Genomic DNA, 18,606 nt, shown 5'->3' on the forward strand with positions numbered 1-18,606 from the left:
CCACCTGACTGTGAGGGGCAAGGTGTCTGCAGGGCTTCCTAATCGGTGTCCTTCCACAAAGGAGGAAAGAAAGACAGCCATTGTAGACGATCAGGGAAACGTGTAACGGGCAAAGGATCCAAAGACGTTGGCCAGTGGAACCTAGGAAAGTAAACGTTGTCGATCAGCATTTGACAGCAGTCCAGATCCTGGCTATTCAGGGCCTCCGGGCACCGGCTGCTCGGGATTTGCTCCCGGGTGGGGATACCAATACTGAGGACGGTATTGGCCCGGTGAGTATTGGTGCAGCATTTCGGAAAATTTATTAGACACCATATCTCGGCTAACTCGCGGGTGTGGTTAGCCTGTCAGTCTAAAGTACCTTACATAGGTACTTGATTCAAGTCAATCATAGCTAAGTTCTGGCTGTGGCTTGAATCATGAGACTCTTAGAGATCCTGATTCTTGGAATTAACGTTTGCTTTCACTCGATATTGGGACCCGGCGATGAAGGAATCCTTGGCATTATTTGAAATACAGGCAGACCCGGGAACAGCTCCTTTTTGAGAGGCGAGATAACAGAGTCCATAGAACTTCTGAGCTCTTGTCAAGACTTATGCAAGCTTCTTACCCACGGGATCAATGCTGGGACTGCTCCGAAGCCATCCCAGTTCATAATATGTACTATGATTGGCACGCTTCTATCCGTCAGACAGGGAATCTACCCGTCGGAGCAGCATACATTGTAGGGATAAGGATATAATTAGTGATTTTGGTGTGTTTGGGGGTGCTTGGCAGTCCAATCGTTCTTACAATTTTTATCTTTTAAGACAAATGATGTTGTCCTGCATGACGCGTTTCAGATAACATTCGGTGCGATAGCTGCATCAACTGGCCCGGTGGACATGAGGATATAACGAGCTCGGCTAGTCCATTGGTCTGGGCTTTCAAATACTGAAACGCACTTGACATCAACAGCTTATCAGAAACAATCGCCATCCATGATTCTTCAGGCATTGCAGCTATAGACTTCCAAAAAGCAATCGGTGGCACATCTTACAACCCGTTTTTAACCTTGAGCGCGACAATAGCTCAGGGCAGTCTATCTCATCCGACAACTCTCCTTCCGTTCAAAAGAAAAGAATCACCCATGTTGTTATCATGATAACTGTGTCTGTTATCCTTTTCCTTTCATTTGCACTAGCACTTCGTGTTTTTCCATCTTCTACAGCAGTATATGTCCATGCTTTCTTGCAACTCTTTACTCTTGCTCTAGCGATCGCTGGACTAGGTCTTGGCATCTCAATAGCAAGAGACTTGCAGTTGATACAGACCTACCATCCAATTATTGACATGGTAGTTGTTCCATCCCTTATCCTTTTCCAGCCTGCCATGGGTCTCCTTCAGCTCCGGTATTTTGGTAAATTCGGAAAGAAAGGGACTAGAGTCGGCACTTCAATTGCTCCTACCTGGGCAGTTATTGCGTACAGGATGGTCGCTGGAGTATTTGAAATTGGCTACTATTTTGCGGTCCCTTTCTTTGCCCGGCGAAGAAAGTTGCAAAGATTATCTTCCTGACCAAGCTCGCTACAATGATTTTCCAAAATTTGGCGAACTATTTATTGTTCTCATTCCCAGGGGAATAGTTGCTATAGTACACAGTCACATGACGAAATGTGTGACACAATGTTACCCTCCGCCTCCGTGAGGGGATGCGGAGAAGCTCCCTCGTGAACTTAACATCCACCAGGGGCTCATTCAACAATCGTAATCGAACTGGCTGTTGCCAGTTTACGCCCCAAATCAAAAATGCCGCAGTCATTCCACAGGTCTGTCTTGTCAGCCGGCTCTCTGCCCAAGGGTGACATACTGAATGTCTCTAGTGACAACAAACCGGTGTTGGTCGACATGGGACCAACTGAGATCGAAGGCAAGCAGGGCCTCATGGACGATGGAAATGGCTTTATCGATGAGAACCTGCCCATTGCCTATCCTGCTTGGAGACGGGACCCACTTCGAAGAACCCGCTGTAGGTGGAATCCCGTGAAGCTCGTAGCCACAATTGGCTGGATTGGCCTGATAAGCTACGGCCTCATCAAATTCGTCGAAAGTGAGTATTTCCTTGTTCGTCTTGAAAGTCCGTTTTTAACACCGAGGCCTTGCTATCAGACAAGTCGGACGAACCACGTACCCCACACCCGCAAGCGCCTGCCTTCTGTGACTCGCCGCAATGTATTCATGCAGCATCGGAGATCCTGAACAACCTCGATCCTAACCACGCAGACATTGATCCTTGCACCAACTTCGATCAGTATGTCTGCGGTGGGTGGCGCCAGTTGCATGACATGCGCTCCGACCAAGGCTCCATATTTGCCGGCACGATCATGGCAGAGAACTCCCAGACCAAACTCCGTCATATTCTTGAGCAAGCGGACGCTTCTGATCCATCTGATGCTAAGAACTTCAAGAAGCTCAAGACCGCTTATGATGCTTGTTTGGACGAATCGACCGTCAGAAGTCGCGGTAGCAAACCCTTGGATGAGATGCTAGCTGGGCTGCAGAGTATCTATCCTACCAAAGGTGGGCTTGTTTCCGGTACTCAGGATCATCTCACTAGTGCGATCCTCTATCTCATGAAATCTGGTGTTAATGCTTTGGTATCCTCGGGTGTCACTGTAAGTTGACTTGCTGCATCCTTATCTTACGACACTCCTAATAGCTTCAGCCTGATGATCGGGACCCGGACAATGTGGTGATCATGGTGACACCGCCTCGTGAAATTGGTCTCCCAGCGATCGAGTACTATAACAACACAGAGCTGGTGGCTCAATATACTACGGTCCTAAAGGAAGTGCTTCAAGGGTTCTCAGGGAGTGATAAGATTGCAGAAAACATCGTGGCTTTTGAAACAAAGCTTGCGAACGTGACACCAGATACGGCCACCCAGGAAGATGTCACAAAGTACTATAACCCACGCAGCATCAAGGAAACCGATTCAATGATTCCCGAGATCTCGTTTGCGGATATCCTTTCAGAATTGGCACCTCATGACTACAAAGGCGATCGCCTGATTGTGGGGTCGCCCTCATACATGAAGGCATTGTCTGAAATATTGAACGATGCATCCCGTGAGACGGTATCTTTCTTCCTGCAATGGAAAGCCATTCAGGCATATGCCGACAAGATTGAGGATGACAAGGTGGCTCCCTTGCGACGATTCAAGAACACGCTCGAAGGCAAAGATCCGCAGGCAACCCAGGAGCGATGGCGCAAGTGCATTCAAACTCTCGATGAGGGCCTTGGCTGGAGCCTGAGTCGGTTCTACGTAATGGACTCGTTCCCCGAGTCATCGAAGAAGCTCGGTGACCAGATCGTTTCGGACATCAAGGAACGTTTTGTCTTCACACTGGATCAGACTGAATGGATGTCTCCGGATGTCCGGAAGCTGGGTATCCAGAAAGTGGGGAACATCATTCAAAAGATTGGATATCCCACCAAAAGCCCCAATGTGATGGATCCAGAGGACATCGAGAAGTACTACCGCGAGCTGGATGTGTCCGAGAATTCTTTCTTCGAGAACCAAGTGGCTGTGGCCAAGTTTGACCTTCACAACGAATGGTCCAAGCTGGGCAAGCCAACAGACCGCGACGAATGGGACATGTCGGCACCTACAGTCAATGCCTATTATAACCCTCCAGGAAATGAGATCGTATTCCCTGCAGGCATCATGCAGCCGCCGACGTTTTATGGACCTTCTGCCCCGCTGTATCTGGCATATGGTGCATTTGGTGCAGTCAGCGGCCATGAACTATCTCACGGTATGGATTTTTCTACCCCACAACAGCTGATCTCTGATCCGATATACTAACCACCTGCAGCTTTTGATTCTACGGGTCGCCACTATGATGAAACCGGAAATTATACGAACTGGTGGGATGAGAAGACTGTCGAGGCCTTTGAGGAGCGAGCTCAGTGCTTCGTTGACCAGTATTCGGATTTCACTGTCGAGGGCCCTGGAGATAAGATTCTCCACGTCAATGGACGTCTGACGCTCGGCGAAAACATTGCCGATGCCGGTGGCCTGACCGCTTCATTCCATGCTTGGAAGAAGCACGATGAGGCTAAGCCTGATCTTCACCTCCCGGGTCTAGACTCATTCAGCAAAGAGCAGTTATTCTTCATCTCATACGCAAACTGGTGGTGTGGGAAGACTACCAAGGAGGCAGCGGAGAAGGGCATCTATACCGACCCACATGCGCCCAAATCGGCGCGAATCATTGTGAGTTCAGCCGTGTCCTTGTTTTTGTTCTTCTACAAGTACCCCGCTAACTTCGCGTGTAGGAAACTATGGCGAACTCTCGAGAGTTCAAGGATGCATTCAAGTGCCCGGACAAGAAGCCAGTTTGCAAGCTCTGGTAGCTTATGGCGCGTCGTATTTTGTGCACTTCATCATATCTAATTTACTTTTTTTTCCTTGCATGCGTCAAATCCTCCCGAGTACCTCGAGGTTGTCCTTTCGGTGTCTGAAGATGTAAAGAATGGAACAGCCTCAATCTGCAAACGTTTGCCTTGCGAAGCGTCGTCTGCAAATACGACAGGAGATGTCCCTCTTTTGAGCTAGATGCACATCCCCTCCCACGTTGATCCCTGTTAAAGTTAGGTTAGTCGAAGGCAGTAAAAGAGATCCCGCGTCGCAAAAGCAACTCCTCCCGCAGATCGTGGAGGCGGTCTGAGAGCCGGGACAGCAGATCCCCAGAATGAGATCGGATCGGTCTCGAGATACCATTTGTAGAGGGCTCGGCGCGGAGGAAAGGGAAGATCCTTGACATTTAGTGCGGAAAGAGGATCATGTGAAAGCTCAAAAATACGGTTTGTGTTCCCAACCACTGAATTAGTCGAAACACAGGCCTTGGCACGGGTGGAACCTCGCAGATGGGCTGAGCAACAGTCATACACAGCTCCTATGCTGGAGGGGGAGCCCCGGACATGCATGAGACACTTGCCAGGGAGGGCCAGTGAGAGCCGCTCTGATGGACCCTCACAGGACGTGTCATGAGGCGAGCTCCATCTATCAGCTCCCGGTTTCCAGCGTCGCGTCACTCGGTGCCGGGGACTAAGTGGAGCTGGCATAACGGCGGTCACATCGGCCAACCAGCGCGCGAATTAGCGTCGCCCCAAAGTTCTCGCTTCGCCGGGGCGAATGGGCTAACGGGCCCTGTAGGATGGAGTCGTGACCTATCATCTCTGGTGCAGGAATGAAGAGTGGACAGATTTAGTTCAGTTGCGGGGACCCTTTGAGATGTGTGAGATAAGATGGATGTTTGTGAGACGCAGGAAAGGTGAGGCTGTAGACAAATAAGAGGTCAGGGGCTTTCCCCTCGGGACCGTGGACCCGTTCGTGTGGTTTCTGGTTCCGTCGCGCCGGTACCGGTTTTCCCCAACTCCACTCGGGCAAAAACAAGAGCTGTCACCCTCATCTTTTCTTTATTCCCCCCCCCCCCCCCTTAGGCGGCAATGTCGTGCCATCGTCATCTCCGATCCCGACTCGGGCTGCTGCGTTTCGCGTTCTAACCGGCTTCAATCAAAAGGAAAGCTTTGCAAAGCTTATCGCTCTTCGCGTCGCGTTGAGCTACCGTAGCTCTCGCGATCGCCCGCGATGGGGCCGTTTCCTGTGACCGTTGAACCGTCCGTCAACTCCAAAGATGACTCCGAGCCTCGAGTCCAAATCAACGAGCTGCCGACCTTGGATCAAACCCGAAGTGGAGGCCATGCGCCATCCAATCTACGACGTGCCAACACGGTAGCACAAGGAGGCAATATCAAGCGGAATTTGGAATTGAAGGCCACTCGAGACAGGACGGCGACCACGGGGCTGCGTGCCAAGGATAGCCATGAATTGTTACGGAAAGCCCCGTTGCAACGGTCCCAGACGCAGCGCGGCCCGCTCGAGGCGCGTCCGGCCCCGCGCAAAGCAGGTCATTTTACGGTTGGAAGTGTCGGCCAGAATGGCAAGATCTTTCTCAGGTGCGATCAAGATATAATCTCTGCGACGTGATCCCGTGTCGTACACCCTCTGCAGCCAGCTGACATACGACTGCCACGGCCAGGCCGATTGCCAATCCGCCGCAGAAAGCCTCCCCAATAGTCCCCTTCCCCTCCGTTGATCAAGTGACAAGTGACCGTCTTCAGCCGCAAAAACACGCCCATATCCGAGATGACCCTTCACGCTGGTCAAGCTCGCAACTTTCTGAACTGCGCCCTCGCAACGGTCCCGACGAAGAGTACGAGTCGGTTGTTTCCGACTCTATACGGCCCGAGTCCGTCAGAAACACCCATCACAGAGCGAACTCGTTCTCGACGATATCAGAACAGCAGTCGGTGTCCGGCGTGGGGAAACGTGGCGAGCTGCGCATTGTGATTGATAGATCTGAGGACCGGCCCAAGCCCTCAAATGGGAAATCGGGTAACACCACGCTGGAGGTTCCTATCCCGCACTACCGGCTCGGTACACCGCGATTCAACACCGAAGGCAGTGCGGCCCTGCACAGTTCCGTCTACACGCGGACATCAATGTCCGATAATTTCCGCAATTCGAGCTTCCTGGGTAGCATGGCAGACCCTTTTCCGACCCATCTCGCGAGCCCGTACTGCAGAGACTCTTTCTCTCGTCACCGGCCGTCCTTTGCGGTATCCATGTTTTCGGGGACCGCGGCCATTGATCTCAGTCGAGCCTCGCCAATACCCAGAAACTCCGTGGTATATGAACTGAACGGACCGGTGGAACCGTCTATTTATGAACGCTTGGTTTCGGACATGGACCGTGAAGCCGTCGTGCGGTATATTCCCGGCACTAAAGACGTCAGTGCTGCTACGCCCGCGCGGATTGTTGCGCAAATATCTTCAGAGTCGTTCATGGACTACGAGTTGGTGTCGGACTTCTTCCTCACCTTCCGCTCTTATCTTTCACCAAGCCATTTGCTAGCCCTGCTTCTTGCACGCCTACGGTGGGCGATTAATAGGCTACAGGATGATGGCCGCATCATTCGTATTCGAACGTTTGCAGCTCTTCGTCATTGGATTCTGAACTACTTTGTTGACGATTTTATCACGAACTATGATCTCCGGTCCCACTTTTGTGAAACCATCAACGTTCTATATGAAGACGTCAAATCCCGGGAGAACGGTGGCATGAGTGACTTGAAAATTCTGCTCGATTTGAAGCGGTGCTGGAACGGAAAGTGTTCGGTCTATTGGACGTCACCCGAGCTCGCTCGTGCATATAACGATCCAGACAGTCCCATTGAGCCTGGAAGCGTACAAATTGAACTGCCTAAAGAGGATACAAACCAGCAAAGCCCGGCTGGCACGCTCCCTCATACAGACGCCAATCTCCGTGACAGTCTGCCCAGTTCCACGCAACATGATCGGAAGGAATCTGCTGCGACTGTTCAGAGCATACCTTTCTCCACCAAAAGCGATCAAAGCTTGCTGGCCTTGTCTTGCTCTCTGCCTCCTAAATCTCCAAAACGCTATTCCAATCCATATTCCAAGAGCAAGGGACCGCGGCCGGTGCAACTAGGACTCAGCAAATCTACATCTCCACATGAACCTCCTCCCACGTCGCCGAAGCTTTCGCGGCACCCATATCATGGTCACGGACATAAGAGGAGCGGCAGTTTCTCCGATTCGGTGCGAGATGACCGGGTGCCCATGTTTGGTATGGAACTTGGTTCTGGGGGTGCTAGAATGCCGGAAATACTGGACCCTGTCAGTTTCATTCGCGGAGCGCTCTACCCTCCTGCGGAAACTTATATGACAATGATGGCCCCCGACTCGCCTCCTTTGGCCCCACCCTCGAACTCCTCAAATCCAGACCGTCGAAGTAGCTCGGATGGTGGACCCAAGCCAGCCCCGCCGAATTCAGGCGTTAGGACAATCATTGGTTCGATCAAGCGTGCACTTCACACCAGAAATGGCGGCCATAGTGTTTCTGCTCGGATTGCGAATGCCTCTGAGGCTATCTCATTGCCGTCCCGCGGAAAGACCTCTGCCATGCCCAACAATGTTGCTCTGGGATCTGAGTTTTACCGAGAGAGAAAGATGGCCGCTGTGCCTAAACGGCCTGCTCGGATCGATGTTCTCTGCGACGAGGCTTTGAAGCATTACCGCCAAGCCATGAACAATAACGAGACTGGGCAAAGCACCCAGCCGCCAGTCCGTACCTCCGGGCCCCAGGCAGATTTGGAGGAGTCTGCCCCCAATGTGATAGACTCATCATCGCTGCATCCACCCAGGACCACCGAGTCAAAGATAAAGAGTGGCCTGACTACTGGAAGTGGCTCCATTGTCATCGTGGATGATACAGGGTTCGATTTTATGCCAACGATGTCTGGGGGTTTGTCAGAACCCCCGCCAAATACCATGGATCATGACCCTCGACCTAATTTTGACAGCAACGTTCTCTCGGGCCCTCTCTCCCATGCTTCGTCTCAAGGAAAAGAAGGATATCTACTTCCGATATATTACAATGGCCATGGATCGGACCCCACCATCCAGCATCCAAATTTATTGCACATCCCCCATCCTGCTTCGACAAGAAGATCATACTCCAATGAACGCCAGTCAATACCTCGCAAGAGCGCCTCACTCTCCCTCCGCCTCCGAAAGTATGCCTCTTTCCAGAGTGGAATAGCTAGGCACCGCCTTTCAATGGGAAGCGAGGCAGGAACATCTGTGGCTGGATCGAGGACCGCGCAAGACTTACCGGGACAAATATCCGGTCCACCACTGCGCAGACGCCCTGGTGGGAACCTGCGGCAAATTCAATATGCAGATGACATTGAACCGGGCTCCGATCGCGGGTCATTCGCTTCATACGATGACTCTCTGTTAGAGACTGTGACTACAACCGAGGATACTGCGTCGAGACCCCAGACCACCTTGATTCCTCCAAACCCTCGCTATTCTCTTGTTCAACCAAATCAGATTCGGAATGTCAGGCGATCTTTCGAATCCGCTCTTGCTCGTTTCGCGCAGATTCCCGATGATGACGATGGAGGAATTGAATCCACGCTGCTGAAGCTCGAGGGCAAGTGGCCATCTGATGGTGATAGAGAGGCAGAATCTCGTCAGACTCCTAATTCTCACGGGAAATATGGAGCACATCGTGAAATACCTGTTGCTGGAGTTGGATCCGAAAAGGCCAAGGACTATGTGAACCCGGACGTTCTAGCTCGGAGACACCAGACAGACAAATCGGCTTACTCCACCGTGGGGGGTCGGCTCGCGCCACCCAGACCCTACTCTGACTCCGTTGCGGAATCTGAGGAGTCTTACAATTCCGTCCCTCTTCTGGAGCGTGGGTTAACCGATGAGTCGATGAAGCGACCGGCAACGAACCGTGGACCCAATGCCGGTATTTATGGGGCACCTCTCAGTCTCATCTCCAGCCGAGACACGTCCGAGCTAGCATCCTCACATCCTTCTATTCATATTGTGCATGAGACCGAAAGCATGCGGCGTATTCCTCGAGGTGCAACGGCCCCTGAGTCGGCGCAGTGGGTCGATGGGCAAAATACCCCCAAGCGCTTGTCAGCCATCTCTATTAATATGATAGATCCGCGCGAAGCCATAGCTGGCCGCATATCTACTGATACTCGCAGTCTGACTGCGTCGACTGTCGATATCCCGCCTCATCCTCTGGCGCACCCTCCCTCCCCTCCCATGACCATTCAACACCCAGGATCCTTCGGCTCCTGTGCCTCGCCGATAGACAAGGTCCTGTTCCAGGCAAACCCTCTTACTCCTGATACCTCCCCCAGACGCCGGGATGCGGAAACTGCCGGCACAGGGCCAAGGGACGTCCCGAATTTCTCGAGCAATGTACTTGCTAATTCCGAGAATCAGCGACAAATCCCGAACACAATCGATACTACTGGCCCTGACCATGTTCCATTCATCCTTGCGTGTGAATCCCAAGTTCTTGCTCAGCAACTGACATTGGTTGAGATGGCTGCCTTGAGTGAAGTGGATTGGCGCGACCTGGTCGAGATGAAGTGGAACAGCGGCCCCCAGCGCGTTGTTAGTTGGGCTCAGTTCCTTAATGCCGAGGAACGTAAAGGCATCGATCTCGTCGTTGGCCGCTTCAATCTTATGGTGAAATGGGTTGTGTCCGAGATTGTCTTGACTCGGGACATCCATGAACGGACACGCACAGTCGTCAAATTCATTCACACGGCAGCGCATGCCCGTCGTCTCTGCAACTACGCCACGATGCTTCAAATTGTGATTGCCCTGTCTTCGTCCGATTGCTCCCGGTTAGAACGGACTTGGGCACTGGTTCCTCTGGAACACAAACGTCTATTCAAGGACATGGAGTGCTTGATTCAGCCGGTGCGCAACTTCAATGACCTTCGTATCGAGATGGAGACAGCCAGCTTGCAGGAAGGCTGCATTCCCTTCATTGGTTAGTATTGCTTCTGCTTCTGCTACTTATTGCTTCGGTACTAATTTATAATACAGGTCTGTACGTGCACGACCTCACCTACAATGCCCAGAAACCCGCACAGATTCAAAGCAGCGAGGGAGGAATGCTGGTTAACTTTGAACGCTACCGCACTGCTGCCCGCATCGTTAAGAGCCTGCTCCGTCTGATCGATGCCAGCACAAAGTACCGATTCGAGCCCGTGCAAGGTATCATCGAACGCTGTTTGTGGATTGCATCCCTTTCCGAGGATGAGATTCAAGCTCGAAGCAAGCGGCTTGAGTGATTTTGCAGCTCTGATTAAACTTTGTCTTTTGTTTTTTTCATTAACATACCCCCTTTTGCCGCAGAGGCGTCCTCTGCTATATATCCTGTATCTATATCTGCATTCGTTTATATTTTTCTTTATCTTTGTACTCTGCGTTTGAAGCGAGCATTTGCATGAGTTGGGAACTCGGAGATTTATGGGCCGAATACTTAGTCCATACTTGACTTTTTATTTCCTCTATTCCTTTTGCCAAGGGCTTGTTAAATATCTCACATTAAGATCTGAGAGTAGAACAGGATATTTGAACTCAAAATGATGGGCACTGAATAGATCGTCCGTCCTGTATTCCATGTGTAGCACGGGTGAGTAAATAGTGGTTTCGTATACAGTGGTTTCCAACGTGCGTCATAAAGCTGCATCACTGGCGGTGGTTGATCTACGTAGCGGGCCACCAGTTTCAGCGCCGGTCCAATTCCCGCCCGACTACCAATTCTCACCGCGGAGCTTTTCTTCAACTTGCTCTCCTCAGGGACCATCTACACCTTCTTACCCTTTGATGTCCCGCTCCCCGTGTCCTCGACAGCAGGCCCGCCACGATGGACACGACCGAGCCACGGCGCGGGGCTTCAGAGGACGTTGACCCTGAGTCTAACCACGACCCCGCGTCCCCAGAACCCCAACAAGAGCTCCCCGATGACCTGCCCAAATCGCTGGACGATCGCCGCTCGGTGCCGGTCTTTCAGCAGGAGACCGAGATGTACGACGCTTGGCAGGGTGAGTGCTCTCTTCCGGCAACCCGCGGGGACCCTGTGCTTGGGGGATTGCACAGGAGCCTGGATTCTGGACCCAATAGACTGACGCATGACTCCTCGGAACAGGACAGTCTCAATTCCTTACTGCTCCGGTCGCCGCGAAACCCTTGGCTTTCAGCCTCGCCCTCGATGACCACTCACACGACTCCGAGCACGAGCTGCGGGCTCAGTACGGACGCGACCTCGAAGATAGCGATGCGCGACTGATGGAGATGCTCGCAGCACAGGCCGCTCATCGGGAGGTGGACTCGCTAGGCGCCAACGAAGAGAGTATCGCAGCCGACGAGACGCTGACCGTGGCCGAGAAACGCGACATCCTGCAGAAGAGCCTCAATATGGCCGCGAGCAACGGCGACGTGGAGCGCGTACGGAAATTAGTCCAGGGGCCAGCTAAGAGCTTTGTGGATGTGAATATCAAGGACGAGGAGGGGACGGTGCCCTTGATCTACGCGAGTTGCTTTGTGGGTGGCCCTTAAACTGCGCCCTAGGATAGGGATGAGGTCCCTCGGGCGCAAGGAGTGGAGAACTAAGCTGACGGATGTACTGCAGGGTCACCAAGACGTGGTTTCGGCACTTCTCGAGGCAGGTGCCTTCGTCGACCAGCAAGATCGCAACCAATGGAGCGCATTGATGTGGGCTATGACCAACCGACACAAGACGATCGCGAAAACCCTCCTCGACCACGGCGCCTCGCCAGATATCAAGTCTTCGTCTGGGGGAACGGCTTTCGACTTCGCTCAGCCTGGCAGTGAGATTTCCGAATATCTGCAAGAGAACGGGTACAATTTTGGACCTAGCGCTGTTGAGGACGACTTCTATGATGCTGGGCTTGCACATGGTCGCTTTGAGGAAGAACTTGCCGAGAACGAGATGAAACGCCGAATGATGATGGAAGAGAGTGCACTAAATCTGGAGGTCGACCTGTCCAGCCTCGGGCTGGATGAGAAGTTCGAGGTGAGTCCTGTGATCTAGACCTCTGCAGAGAATGAAACTAACAGAAAGGGAAGCCTTCGGACGACGACGACGACCTCGAACAGGAACAACAGGAATTTGTCTGGGACCGATGTCTTAATGACCAGATGTTCGTATTCCAGGATCATGAGCTGGAGCGGATTCTGGACATTATCATCACCAACATGACGCCGCAACGATCTCCCTCCCAAAAACCTGTCCCGGCGAATCTCCTCTTCCTCAGTGCGCGCTACGCACACTATCATGCCAGCCCTGAGCTTCTGCATACTCTTCTCACTTCAGCGATGGATAAGATCAACGACGTTGTTGAACGTTACCAATGGGATATGACCATGCAGGCATTCTGGCTGTCCAATGCCACTCTCCTGCTCCATTATCTGAAGAAAGACGGCGAGTTGGTAGAAGCAACCGTGCAATTCCAGCTCCATTTGGCGGAGCTGATCAACGAGATCTTCGTCCTCATCATTCGCGATGCCGAGCGACGCATGAACAAAGTCCTGGATGCGGCAATGCTGGACCATGAAACCATCCCTGGGCTCGAGGATATTGCTTTCCAAAATGAGTGGAAGCTTTTCAAAAAGAAGAGGACCGAAGCCCCCGAGCCTGCAGAGAAGCGATTCCGGCCACCTTCTCCCCGGCGACGAGCCCAGATCTCCCCGCGCAACATCACCTCCCTTCTATCGTCTACTCTCTTTGTACTTGATCTATATGACGTTCACTCCGTGATCACTACTCAAATTCTCTCTCAGCTTCTTTACTGGCTCAGTGCGGAGATCTTTAACCGGGTCATGAGCACGAGACGCTATTTGGCGCGGACAAAGGCCATGCAAATCCGCATGAATGTCTCTACGTTGGAAGATTGGGCGCGCAGCAACAATCGACAACCCGAGCATTACGAAAATGGGTCCATGTCTAGCACGGGAGAAAGTACGGTTGATTCTGCTCGTCGGCATCTAGCGCCCGTCATCCAACTGCTCCAATGGCTGCAGTGCTTCTCCTCACTCGGAGACGACCACGAGTCTCTCGTGACGACTCTGCTTCAGCTGCAACAGCTCATCCCCCTCCAGCTCCTGCATGCCGTCAAGTCCTACCGGCCTGAAGTTGGCGAAAAGGGCCTGACCAAGCAAGCTATGAAATTCCTCCTTGAACTGCAGCGGGACCCTGGAATATTATATCGGGAGCAGCAGAAAATCCAAGACGAAAAAGCAAAAGCAGCTGCCGGACCTGCACAAAGTGCAGCAGGAGATCGACCCAAAACTCCGACCAAAGACCAACCCTCGGGGACACCCGCAACCCCAGACCTAGCCACATCCCCCGGCTCAGTAGCGGCATCATCACGCCCAACAAGCATGATGGCCGCAAGAGAAGACCGCCCTGGCAAAGAAAGCATCTTCCTCGACCCAACCCTCTTCCTTCCATTCTCCCTACCCACAAGCACCGACATGCTCGTCAGCTACGGCGCCGGGCTAGGCGGCATCAACCGCGAGCGAGCGCGCAAATACATCCCAACCGTCCCACCCGAAGTGCTCAGTCGGTTCAACCCCGACGACCCATAGATAACCCTTCCCTATCTTGCGTCTCCACTGCAATTTATTTCAGTTTCCTCCGTCCTGGCTCAAGTCAGTGTTTCGGTCGTTGCATGCGAGTTCGGGATCTAGGATGGAACCGGAGTCGTACAAAGCGATACGCTTTGCCATCGTTGCTTTTCGTGTGCTACATGGAGAGCACTGGAGTGCATGTTGGACTGATTCTAAGAGTATATATATACCTATATTCCGAATGAAAATGAAATTAGTGCAAATGTTGATTCTCTAGGTAAATTGGTGACTGGAATAAGGCACTCCTTGGTCCGCTATGCCCTCCCGATGCATCCAGCACTTAGGGCCATTCTTATTAGTCTGGTTTCTTCGTAACTTAATTCTGAGAGAATTAGATTGAGGGGAGGGAGGTTATCACTCTACAGAATGGACAGTCTTCTAATTATCAATTTGCCTAGATGATAAGAGTGTTTCTAGTGAATACAAGATTTCCGGATCCTGTCTTCTGACATGAGTGCAGAATTCTGGTATACAATTGAAATTCTACCAGCCAATAGAGTCTCTTGAGAGACATGAGAACGACGCCACTCAGATTATCCAGATTACCCTATCTATTTGGGAATTGCGGCAGAATATTGATGATCCATGCTAGTCAAGGGCTGTTGGTGTAGAACCTCTGGATCCTGCGAGTCCTAGTTGCAATTCACGGCTAACACCATTATAACTCATCTGAGGAAGCTCTCCATCGTTCTTTTGTTCGGTTATTAGGAAGACGCAGCGTTTTCAAGATCTCTTGTGCGGCACGATTCTGGCCGGGATCAGTTTGAAGCACTGAACTAATCTGCTTGGCTTGCTGCGCGATGTGAACCCCATCGCGTTCCTGATCCAGTACGCTCCGGATTGCATCTGTCAACTCCCCGTTGGCTATGAACGGAGCATGGTCTCTGTTTGCCCATTTGCCGACGCCTAGCCATTCAGCCTGGACTGCGTAGTCGTAATCTCTTTGCCATTTAGGTAAAAGTAATTGGGGAACGCCTGATCTGTTGCAGTGGGTATTGTTAGTAAACCGACTTATAGGAATTTATCTCTCGTCATACTCACGTCAGAGCATCATGGAAGAGGCCAGTCTCGCCGCGGTGCAGAACACAAGATATGGCCTCACTGGTCAATAATGACGCGATGCCTGCCATATTCAGTTGTAACTTGCGCGTCCGGCAATACGATATAGAAGAGAAGGTGTCAACCACCAAATGGATATCATCTGTTCGAGAGTCTTCCGTCTGGTTTTTGATATTCCACAAAACCTGGAGATCATCGTATTCTAGTAGAATGTAAAAGAGCGTGCGTACGATTTCAATTGTATCGTCTTTTGTAAGTCTTTGCAGGTCGATTAGGAGTATAGGTTGGCTGGAATCGTGCCAGCATTTTAAGCAGTCTTGCCAGCATTGGTCTCGACGGACTATTGACGGCACCAGCGGTATAATTGGGCCACATGCTATGACGTTTGGGGGGACGAACATAGGATACTCGATCTCCAGGGAAGAAGTGACGAGTACTGTGACTTCATCTCTGTACCACTCGACAAGATTGACTGGGTTGGCCACGCCATGATGTTGTCGGCATGATTTCAATTTGCGTAAATGCGACGAGAACACCATTGTAAACGCCCTTCGCAGCCATAGGTAGGCATTACACGGAGCAAGGTACCATGGCAAAGGTGATGAGAATCCAGAGCCAATGCTTTAACCGTGTTAGTACCAGGGCTTCAGTGCATGGGTATATGGTACTCACGCGGGAAACTCTCGAATCATTTTTCCCGCTGGCTGCTCTGTTACAAGCACGTCGCGTAAATTACTCGCAGACAGAATCATATATTGATAGCCTAGTTGCAGCACTGCATCATTTGCTTGTTTTAACATTGGATCGATCACAACCAATGTTGGATCGACTGCCTTGATCACGTCAAGCATACTGCGATACATTTCCAGATACTCGGTGCCATTCCACGGTACTTGGGAGATCGGTAAATCTTTTCGCGAAGCTACAGCGCCGTGGAATCCGGGGGGATGCGATAAACCTGATAATCGATACTCTTCCAATTCAAGCCGCTTCGCGTAAGGGGTTCCATTCAGAGCATGGAACCTGACTCGGGACAGGCCCGTATGTAAATTTGATACCTCATCTCTCAGCTCTGGGAAAGAGGCGAAATGAACATCCACGAAGGGATATTGAATAAGCGATTGGCATGTCGCTAAAAAGGCATTGGACTGCTCGTGATCAGAATTGGTAAGGAACAGCACTTTCTGATCGGCGCTTGGATAAGAAATGTCCGAACTCAACGAGAAGCGAGGTTCTATACAAAAGCCAACTTGGATAAATTTGAGAAGAAGAAAAGGAATAACGAGACAGGACATCATATCGTGCATAGTCGATCGAGTCAAGTCTGATGTTTCTAAGGAATGCCGTTTTGTCAATTATTGTGAGCCTTGTGAGGGGACTCGAGACTTTGTCAGCACCGTCGTATCCTACTCCTAGACTAACTATGCGACCCATGTGAGTAGTACTCCAACGGACTTCTAGTGTCACGTGAAGCGCTTTCAGATCGATAGAGTAATGTCTAGGGATGCGCTTTGGAATTTACGTTTTGGAAAATCCCCAGTATAGATTAGTGCGTCTTGTCGTTGGGGCTGGAGAATCAATCGAAGAGACTACTGTACCAAAATGCGTCTTTGGCACATTTGGGTCTAGCGCCACTCTCCCCCAAACTCCCCTAACCCCCTTGGTCGGGGCTTTTAGTAAGCTGGTTGAGGGGAAACTTGCAGGCTGCAACTACGACTTATCAAAATATTTTCATTTTCTTTGTCATTACACCGCAATCCCAGGAGCTGTGTATGTCCAATGTTGCTTTCGTCTATCGCTGGCCTTATAGGCCTCAGCTACGCTGCAAGCCAGCAGGTCCTGCAACCTGAGAGTTCTGACGGCTTTCGCATATTCCAGAGTGACTCTTCACCAGAACACTCGATCCGTATTCGAAAACAAGATGAATCAATCTGCGCAGCCGGTTCAGCTCAATATACGGGATGGCTTGATGTCGGGCCGGTCCATCTCTTCTTTTGGTACTTTGAAAGCCAGAATGACCCTACCAATGACCCATTGACACTCTGGATGACGGGTGGACCAGGCGGGTCTAGTATGATCGGGCTGTTCGAAGAGGTCGGCCCTTGTCTCGTCAACGAGCACGGAAATGGTACCAACCATAACCCATGGGGTTGGTCGCGGAACTCATCGTTACTGTTCGTTGATCAGCCTGTCGGGGTTGGTTTCTCCTATCTCGACGAAGGCTATGATCTACCTGGCGACTCGACGCGCGCTGCTGTCGATATGCACCGATTTCTGCAGCTATCCGTTTCAGGCGTGTTCCCGCATCACCTGAATAGCCCGCTCCATCTATCGGGGGAATCATACGCTGTAAAGCAGCCGTTTCTGATATTCACATTGTATAAGAGACTAACTTTTGCAGGGTAAATATATTCCGGCTCTTGGCTCTCAGATAGTGAGACAGAATAAGCTCTACCCTCACGAGCCCCAGGTGCAGCTTCGCTCGTGTCTGGTGGGAGACGGGTTTATGTCTCCGAAGGATCGGATTTTCGGATATTGGGAAACATTGTGTACCACCAACCCGGGCGTTGCAGAACCCGTGTTCAACAAGACCAGATGTGATATCATGGCTGCTAACATGCCTCGGTGCATGGATGTCATGGATACTTGCAACCAAAACCCGGACCCAGCCGTGTGCAACGCAGCGATATCTGTTTGCTACGAGGGCGTCATCGGATGGTACGATGACGAGTCATACGCGGGTGGCCGCAACAGGTTCGACAGTAAGTATACGATAACATTGAACGAAAGCATTCGAAAATCTCACATAAAACAACAGTTACGGCCCCTTGTGAACTTGACGATTTCTGCTATATTGAAGCGGCCCATGTTGGAAAGTACCTTAACACCCGAGCTGTTTGGGACGCACTTTCGCCCCCAAAACAGGTCGGCCACTTTAATATTTCTTCTGATGCGATTTCTCGATCATTTGAACAGACTTCAGACGAAGAGACTTCCACGTCTAACCAAGTGGCTTATCTACTTCAGAACCAAGTCCATTATCTCGCTTACCAAGGCAATCTTGATCTTGCCTGCAACACAGCTGGAAACCTTCGCTGGGCGAACTCGCTTGCCTGGAGCGGGCAACCTGAATTTGCTTCTAAGTCGCTGCAGCCATGGAAGTCAGTAGTTGCGGCAACGGGCAAGGATGAAATCGTCGGAACGATGAAAGAGGTCCGGGTTCGGGCGAGCAATACCGCAGAAATTGAATCGCGGTTTGCTATCGTGACTGTGAATGATGCTGGCCACTTTGTGAGTGACCCAAGTATAAGAACGGAAGAACGGAAGAAAAAGCAGACGCTAACATCAATCTCGGTAGCTGCCACAAGATCGCCCCGACGTGGCTTTCGATATAATGACGCGGTGGATCAGCGGAGCAGACTTTGTTTAAGCGGG

The 18,606-nt window shown here is 51.4% G+C and overlaps 5 protein-coding genes across 5 annotated transcripts; 4 read left to right on the top strand and 1 right to left on the bottom strand.

The window, feature by feature from the left end:
• Positions 1–1,788: 1,788 nt before the first annotated feature.
• On the top strand, positions 1,789–4,398 carry N7498_003714 (M13 family metallopeptidase; the record flags this gene model as incomplete). Its single annotated transcript, XM_058450776.1, has 6 exons — positions 1,789–1,808; positions 1,863–2,089; positions 2,149–2,654; positions 2,705–3,797; positions 3,858–4,258; positions 4,321–4,398. The coding sequence occupies 6 exons, from the start codon at positions 1,789–1,791 to the stop codon at positions 4,396–4,398; spliced, it is 2,325 nt and encodes a 774-aa protein (XP_058310238.1).
• Positions 4,399–5,635: 1,237 nt separating this feature from the next.
• On the top strand, positions 5,636–10,787 carry N7498_003715 (mitotic regulator LTE1; the record flags this gene model as incomplete). Its single annotated transcript, XM_058450777.1, has 3 exons — positions 5,636–6,003; positions 6,087–10,444; positions 10,501–10,787. The coding sequence occupies 3 exons, from the start codon at positions 5,636–5,638 to the stop codon at positions 10,746–10,748; spliced, it is 4,974 nt and encodes a 1,657-aa protein (XP_058310239.1). The 3' UTR covers positions 10,749–10,787.
• Positions 10,788–11,224: 437 nt separating this feature from the next.
• N7498_003716 (uncharacterized protein) lies at positions 11,225–14,070 on the top strand (the record flags this gene model as incomplete). Its single annotated transcript, XM_058450778.1, has 4 exons — positions 11,225–11,504; positions 11,609–12,003; positions 12,092–12,496; positions 12,550–14,070. The coding sequence occupies exons 1-4, from the start codon at positions 11,327–11,329 to the stop codon at positions 14,068–14,070; spliced, it is 2,499 nt and encodes an 832-aa protein (XP_058310240.1). The 5' UTR covers positions 11,225–11,326.
• Positions 14,071–14,770: 700 nt separating this feature from the next.
• Positions 14,771–16,478, bottom strand: N7498_003717 (UDP-glucoronosyl and UDP-glucosyl transferase family protein; the record flags this gene model as incomplete). The annotated part of the gene is made up of 3 exons (XM_058450779.1): positions 14,771–15,092; positions 15,154–15,792; positions 15,844–16,478. 3 exons carry the CDS (start codon positions 16,476–16,478, stop codon positions 14,771–14,773), a joined length of 1,596 nt encoding a protein of 531 aa, XP_058310241.1.
• Positions 16,479–16,950: 472 nt separating this feature from the next.
• On the top strand, positions 16,951–18,601 carry cp8 (putative carboxypeptidase Y; the record flags this gene model as incomplete). The annotated part of the gene is made up of 4 exons (XM_058450780.1): positions 16,951–17,520; positions 17,573–17,933; positions 17,990–18,462; positions 18,530–18,601. 4 exons carry the CDS (start codon positions 16,951–16,953, stop codon positions 18,599–18,601), a joined length of 1,476 nt encoding a protein of 491 aa, XP_058310242.1.
• Between the last annotated feature and the right edge of the window lie 5 nt (positions 18,602–18,606).

The sequence above is a fragment of the Penicillium cinerascens genome (genome assembly GCF_028974065.1).
Source record: "Penicillium cinerascens strain IBT 15544 chromosome Unknown contig_24_segment0_segment0, whole genome shotgun sequence".
NCBI classification, from domain to species: Eukaryota; Fungi; Ascomycota; class Eurotiomycetes; order Eurotiales; family Aspergillaceae; genus Penicillium; species Penicillium cinerascens.